Raw genomic sequence first — 7,800 nt, forward strand, 5'->3', positions numbered from 1 at the left:
GAGTTTCGAGTTTGTTCTTACAAAATAGTAATATCTACGTTTTGACATAGACAAATCTTCCAACCTAGTGATAATGGCTATATTAGACATTTGTGGTAATTACCATATGGATTGTCTAGATACAAGACATACGGTAAGGTTGGTTGTAATAAGTTTGCCAAAAAATAGGTTTTATGGAACTTCACGTGCATACTTCTGAATATTACCGTTTTGAGATTCGCAGAAGTAAGTTACCTACTTTGGGTGTAGGAAATCTACACCAAGAGATTGTTATGACATCAAAAAAAGTATATTTGTTCATTAAGTACCTACTACCTACAATTTTAATTCAACAACGATTACATTTAATTCAACTGGCCTTGCTTAAAGGAAACCTAATGATGATTTCCGTTAAATGTTACCGTTAAACCTTAGTTCGCATTAGCACGCAAACTAGTGTATTACATACAGTGAATAACATATTTGAATATAATTTAGTAGTAGAAAATTAAATATGGACGGGAATAAAAGAAAAAGTGAGTCCGATCTAAGTACCAAGGAAGCTAATATAAATGAAGTCTTGAATAATCAAGATGCGTCGACGGAAGTCTTTGAAGCGGTAATATTTGTTTTAATCGCAATACATAGAATGCTATTTTTGTAATACTAATTTGACTTGCTATCTTTTAAAAACCCACAAATCAAAAAGAGATATATTTTAGTCCTGTTAAATTAGGTATTTATTACAGTTTATAGATTGTGTACATAAGAAAGTAGCCAAGCGAACAAAACTTGTGGTTTTAATTGATTATCGCGGGTAACACTTAATTTATATGCGTTTTATTTGTATTCATAATTCATCTCATACTCGGCGGTGAAGGAAAACAATGAGTCACATGTGTGTCCACCAATATGCAATGGAGCATCGTGGCGGAATAGGCACCATACCTTTCTCATAAAATGAAATGTGCCCCGTAAAACAATTAAAGCTGATAATTTTACTTTTACCGATTTAATTTATCGTATTCTAAAAGTTTTATCATAAACGAAAACTATTAATATTTTTAGTAAGTCTTAGTTACATCTTAACTAATATATTCATTTAATATATACCTATATAATGTTTAAGCGCGCTTTTAATTTTCTCTAGGATAGATTACACTTAAACAAAGTTGTTTCTATTATGTTATTATAATATATTGTGTAAAAGCAAGAAAAACATACTTAAATACCGTGTTTGTCTATGACCTCTTTATTTCCTCACTCTTTGACTGAACCACTCAGTGTGGGCTGCTTTAAGATTTCTTAAAAAAACATTTTTGAATAATATATTAAATATATTAATATCTCGTAACATTTCTAAAATTATTGGTTCAAGTCGCAAAGTGTAAAAGGCAATATAGGTACATAAAACTTCTAAATAATAGACCCTTATTTTACCCATGTGAAGCCGGGGCGGTAGCTAGTATAAAATCATATATAATATAAAATAGATGAAGATTGTTAGAAGATTAAGAGTAGTATTTCGTAATGTACTTTTACTGTTCGACTGTTTTGTTACATTATATATATTTGATTTTTGACGAATTCTGATTAAATATTGTTAATTTTTAGTATAAATAAAGCGCGATTTTTGAATACGAGTCGATGATAAACTTTAATAAAATGAGCGCTGAGAAAAAGAAAAATAAATAAATAAATATTAATAGTATTGTATTGACCGTTGCAGGTTAAAGGGCTTGATGCCAACCGGTACGCTACGAAGAAGACTGTCGCGCAAGGAATGCTAGACATTGCCCTGCTAACATCAAATGCTTCTCAACTCAAATATGTGCTCCAAGTTGGTTCTAAGCATGAATTTTATATGCTATTAGTTGTCCTTATATCCATCTCTATAGTTTTACAGGTAAGATAATCATTAACTTTTTACGTATTATTGTTATTTATATAATTTTATACACTATCTTCAAGGTCTACTATTGTCAAATTTTCCCTGTGTCTTTAACTCATTATGTATTCGTTAATTTTCATTTAAATAATGTTAAGCAATTAATACACAACAGATTTTCAAAATAAAATACGAAAAAAAACTTTGCTGCCAACACATTCATCATTTTTTTATTACATACTACGAACAGTTTGAAGTATTAGTTAAATCGTTTATCATGAAGTAGGTCTTATAAAACAAAAGATTTGTAGGTGGCGATGGGTCTAGTACTGCTCACTCTGAACTTGCTGCGTGATTGCCGTTTTCATAAGCCTCAGCATCGGACGTCTGCTCTTAGCATTAATTACGCTACAACAGCGATTGCGTTTGTGGTCACTGTGCTGAACATCCTCGTTTCCGCATTTGATTCCTCTCTGGCAAGATATCTAGAACTCGATTATGTTTGAAGTGGCTTTTTGTAAATGTAATTACCATGTGGTTTGTGTATGGGTTTGGCATTCGAAGTAACAGTTATTGATGTGTCCGCTTTGTTGGCGAATCTATATAACACTCTGCGTTGTTATAATTGTTTCAGTAGTTGATACATTCATGTATCGTTATGTTTTTAACTAAGTAAATTATTGGCTTTTGTCCAAGCACAAAACGGAGTTTTGTATGTTCAGGGATGAGCGCTGATTGCACATTTAGAGAGAATAAGCACTTTCAACATTTAATTGACCAAAATTGTGATGTATTTTTTATACCAATTTGAAATTTGAAATTTAGATGATATAATAAAAATAATATTATATATTATTTAATCATCAATCAATCAATTATTTAATCATATTTTATAAAATACGATTTCATTGAATAATAAAAGATGTAGATTTTAGTTATACGTTATATTATATCAGAAATGTACTTTTTACATGTTTGTTTAAATTATAAAAAAAATAACCGTACTATCTGATTTTATTTTAAAATTTACATTCATATTGGTCCTTTTAGCTTCTTGTTGGATTACTTTTCGTTGTAATCGGCGGTTTGGACCTGAACGACGACAGCGACCAGCCCGCAGCAATTGTTCTCAACGATATCATAGTTATATTTATATTTGTAATATCTGTTATAAATATCGTTATATCAGCTTTTGGTATTGAATATTCGAATAATCCGTTGATACTTGAACGGCTAAAATACATTAATAACGAATATATAAGAAAAGGAAATGTAACATCTAGTTAAATATAATTGATAACACACTTTCACTGGCGAATCCATACCCAAACAAATTTGCCTGTATGCTTCACGACCTGGTTTCGAATCGTAGCTATTTATGAGACGACAACGAACGACAAATTAATAGGGTCTTAAAACTGATTATAGATGTTTTTTTTAATAATATTTATTTCGTTCGCAGAACTTGTTAAAGTTAGGTTAACGAAGACAATACTCGTGATTTTTTTTGCGGCATACGGCGTAGTTTTAATAAATGAGAATGGCAGCGAAAGTGTTAACAAATCTTGGTTGGATAAAGTATTGTTATGTTTTATAGTCTTATCTAAGAACACTGATTAATATTAAGTATTTTTATAATAAATTGAATATGGCAACTCTATATACGATACGCCGTAAATTGTCAATTAAAGTATTGCCATTAAATTAACTGTAATTAAATTGTTTTGTTATTTAACAACCACGAGAAATTGTTAATTGGTGATATAAATTTTGTAAATCGATAAATTGGATACATTCTATCTGTTAAATAATTTTTTTGTTTGTATTGTACATAAAATACAGTTTATTGGTGCAGGTGAGTGCGGGAGTCCTGGCCTTAGTCATATCGGCTTTGAATGGAGATCATACTGTTAAACAGAAGAAAATAGCAGATTGGCTTTATCATATATCAGTTGGTATGATGACCTGTGTAGTGTTCTGTGACGTCATCAAAATGACATTTGGCCTTGATCCTGCACTCTCCGAACAAGATTATTTTAGCAATATTTAATTATTTAGTTATTGAGCAAAGGTATAATATGTATTATTTTTTGGCCTTTCACTTATTATTTTCATGTTTTGCTTTTTTTTAGGTTATTTCAGCAGTAGCATCTGCAATTCTCGCTATAATTTTTGATATCAACCACGAGCAGCAGCAACGCAAAGCAGACATGTTGAATAATTTATCATTAATGTTTAAAGCTATAGGCAGTACACTTAACGTCATCATTTGTATTTTCTACTCAATATCTTTTGACACCACGCTTATTGTCTAAATATTTTCTTCTTTTTTTAAAATTGATATTAATAATATTTTTTTGCTTTTTACTTTCATTTTTGTATTTTTGCTTCTGTTGCATGACATTATAGATAAAGTAGCTAGGTTATCATTATTTGTTCCACATAATAATAATTAGGTATAGTAATATAAATATAAAGAACATTTCACTCATATTTATACAATTTTTATTTATTTTAAGGCGTAATTTGTAATTTATTAATAGTCCAGTTATTAAATGTATTAAAAAATACTTTTTTTTTTGTAATTTGTTCTTGTCTATACTATACTTTCTACTAATAATTAATTATTTTAATAATACATTTCAGTTTTTTAGTCAGGTGTAAAAACCAATTTTGAGCACCTAAAGAATTAATTATCAAAGATACAATATAATTATTAATTTGGCTTTGAAATAAAATGATTAGTGTTCTCTGTACCTAATGCAAAACAACAGCTGACAACAATTGACAAAGTTTTAATGGCACTTTCATTAAAGTCAGCTCTGCAGCATACTTGGTTAGGAAACTTAACCTACTAACTAACATTAATCACGTCACAGTATATTAATTATAGTAATACAATTATCTAGATTCATATTTATTTTTTAAGTATTTTGATGAAAAATAAGTCTTTTTGGCGGCAAGTTATTCGTTCAATTTGATTTATTTTTATAAAGATATTAAAAAAGCTAATAGAAAATGGGATTATTATTCCAATTTTATTAAAACTAAAAAGTAAGTTTTATGTTTCTAAGCGGTTACTCTCGGTAGAATTTACACTCCGAATCGGTGGTAAGATTAATTATTTTAATCAATTTGTCAAGTTCCGATTCAAAAATGCTTGAAATAGAGAACAGAGTTTTGTAGTAGATTTGATTTCATTATAAAACATGTTTATCAATACCACCGCTTCTTTTTCCGCACAATAACGCCGAATACGTGTATAATTATAATATAATTGATAATTATATTATCTATTTGTCATCAACTATTAATTATGTTATTTACTACATAAAAAAATATATTTCTTGTCTTCATATAAATAACAATGAGAAAATATTTTTCGAGCTGGCAACCCTAACCCGACAATTGACAGCTGATGGCTTATGAACTGAAATGAAGCTTCAAATTAAAAAACAATTCTGACATTACCAATCACTGTATTGCAAAAATATCAATTGGTATTGATAAATAACTTATTGATTTGAACTAATTGTGACTAGAAAAATTAGTTGAATTAACTTAATTTGAATTAATTTTTCTCACGTTCTACTGAATAACACAATCTGTATTAATTTTGCGGTTTTGTAGTCATCTGTGCTGCAGTTTGATAAAAAGTGAGAGTCGAGGTTACTTCGAGTCGGCGTTATTGGCTTCTTATTATCTTGCGCAGACTCGTTACCCGAGTCGGTTAAGAGTTGTCGATTAATTAAGACGTCGAAATGGCTAGCGGAAGAATTGTTGTGTACGGTGGACGGGGCGCTTTAGGCGCAGCTTGCGTAAAGTATTTCAAGAATGCAAACTTTTGGGTGGCAAGCGTCGATCTCAATCCAAATGAAAGTGCAGACGTTAACATCACGGTTCCCAAAGATGCATCGTGGGTTCAACAGGAGGAACACGTGGTTAAAGAACTAGAAACAGTATTACAAGGCCAGAAAGTGAACGCAGTGATTTGCGTCGCCGGCGGTTGGGCCGGAGGTAACGCGGCCAAGGATCTAAGCAAGCAAACCGATCTTATGTGGCGGCAGTCAGTTTGGAGCTCCACAATTGCTGCCACTGTGGCTTCTAAATACCTCAGCCCTGGTGGACTTGTTGCACTGACTGGAGCAAAAGCTGCTTTAGAAGGAACACCAGGAATGATAGGTTATGGCTTAGCAAAAGCAGCAGTTCATCAACTAACCAAATCATTAGGTGCTAAGGATTCTGGATTGCCAGAAAATTCACTTGCAGTTGCGATACTGCCAGTTACCTTGGACACAGAAATGAACAGGAAATGGATGCCTAAAGCTGACTTTGGCTCATGGACACCCCTGACCTTCGTTGCTCAGCTGTTTGATAGATGGATAAAGGGAGAGGAAAGACCTCCAAGCGGTAGTCTTGTTGCACTGGTCACAAAGGACAATGTTACTGACTTAATTATTCAGTAATTCTATTCAGTTATATCTATATTTTAATAAGTTATTGTAGATCTGACAATATTCATCATTAATATTGTGCAATATTGTTTTTTAGCTCAAGTTAATGGTTATCAAGCTGCTTTTTATGTCTTTATGTGATAAGAACAAGATGTATCATTCATTAAATGGGAACAATCTCGAAGCATTGTATTTAAAATATTTATTAGAAAATATATACAAATTATAACAAATCGATGTGATATACAAAATAAAAGCTAAAGCAAGCAAATGATCTCTTTATTGTTACTTTAAATTATTTAATACACATTCTTTTTCATTACATAATAATAATAATATTTGACATTAAAAAACAAAATTAAAGATAATAATAATTAAATATACAATCTTTTTATTTTTTTACACTTGAAATTGTATTAAACATTCAACAGTTCACAGAAATTGTGTATTTTATACTTTTTCCTTGTAAAGTTAAAGCAAAAATTCCCCTATTAGTCATCACTGATTTAATAAATGATTTTATGAAGGCTTAGACCTCAATCAAAAGGTGCAAGTCAATTTTTTAAATACTCCTCATTTTCTTTATAGGAGCCACAAACACGTGTTATGGTGTCGCGGACCGCAAGCAAAAAAATATTTACGTAATGATTTGGGATTGACACAAATTGAATTAAACATTTTTTATAATATCCTGACGTTTCAAGCACTTAGCAGTGTTCGAGGTCTCAAGCAGTTGTTTAATTTAAATTATTTAGATGTTAATAAAATCCTTTGACATTTAATATAGTTAAAAATAAAATAACATTAGCTGGGCCAACCACAAAATCCGGCGGGCCGCAGGTTGAGTACCGCTGACCTACGTAATTCAATTAAATAACAATTATATTAATTGCTAAAAATAAAAATATAAATAAAAACCAAAACTGGAGCTGTCTTGAATTCAAAAAATGAATCAAGACGTATTTAATGTTACACGTTGAAAAGAAAAAATAAAATTTTTTAAAATTTCTTATTTTATTTATTTCTATAATGATTCTTATTAGGGAATAACTATTATATAATAAAGTGACTGCCTCGTTGGTCTTGTGGCTTCATGTAAGGCCGCAGACCCGGAGGTTCTGGGTTCAATTCCCAGGTCGGGCCAATAAAAAAAGTTATTGAGTTTTTCTGAGAAAATTCTCAGTAGCAGCCCGGAGTCTGAAAGTTGGAAATGTGTACACATCCGTGCCTCTTATTCGTAATCTTATTCGTATTTTCTCGAGCCTAGGTCATATGTGATTGGACCTAAAATTAGTATAATTAGAGCTTTATTGGCAAATTTATTAATTAATTATAAGAACATTTTCATTTTAACTTTGATTACATCCTAATTAATAATTAAGCGGCTAGAACACGTGAATATTTCCTGAGATTACGTTATGTTCAAATCCGGGAAAACAGTACTAGCTTTTTATGTACCTACTTAATTTGTGATAATAA

At 30.7% G+C, this 7,800-nt stretch overlaps 2 protein-coding genes across 4 annotated transcripts; both read left to right on the forward strand.

The window, feature by feature from the left end:
• The first annotated feature begins 433 nt into the window (after positions 1 to 433).
• LOC126774794 (ninjurin-1) lies at positions 434 to 4,229 on the forward strand. 3 transcript variants are annotated; one of them, XM_050496353.1, is made up of 3 exons: positions 434 to 598; positions 1,709 to 1,885; positions 4,000 to 4,229. In XM_050496353.1, the coding sequence occupies exons 1-3, from the start codon at positions 494 to 496 to the stop codon at positions 4,180 to 4,182; spliced, it is 465 nt and encodes a 154-aa protein (XP_050352310.1). In that variant the 5' UTR covers positions 434 to 493; the 3' UTR covers positions 4,183 to 4,229. The 3 variants fall into 3 exon arrangements, with proteins under 3 accessions (XP_050352310.1, XP_050352309.1, XP_050352308.1); XM_050496352.1 differs by having other exon boundaries at positions 3,723 to 4,155; XM_050496351.1 differs by lacking the exon at positions 4,000 to 4,229 and adding an exon at positions 2,918 to 3,177.
• A 1,099-nt stretch (positions 4,230 to 5,328) lies between these two features.
• LOC126774793 (dihydropteridine reductase) lies at positions 5,329 to 6,596 on the forward strand. Its single transcript, XM_050496350.1, has one exon. The coding sequence runs from the start codon at positions 5,629 to 5,631 to the stop codon at positions 6,331 to 6,333; it is 705 nt and encodes a 234-aa protein (XP_050352307.1). The 5' UTR covers positions 5,329 to 5,628; the 3' UTR covers positions 6,334 to 6,596.
• Positions 6,597 to 7,800: the final 1,204 nt, after the last annotated feature.

The sequence above is a fragment of the Nymphalis io genome, chromosome 17, assembly GCF_905147045.1.
Source record: "Nymphalis io chromosome 17, ilAglIoxx1.1, whole genome shotgun sequence".
NCBI lineage: Eukaryota > Metazoa > Arthropoda > Insecta > Lepidoptera > Nymphalidae > Nymphalis > Nymphalis io.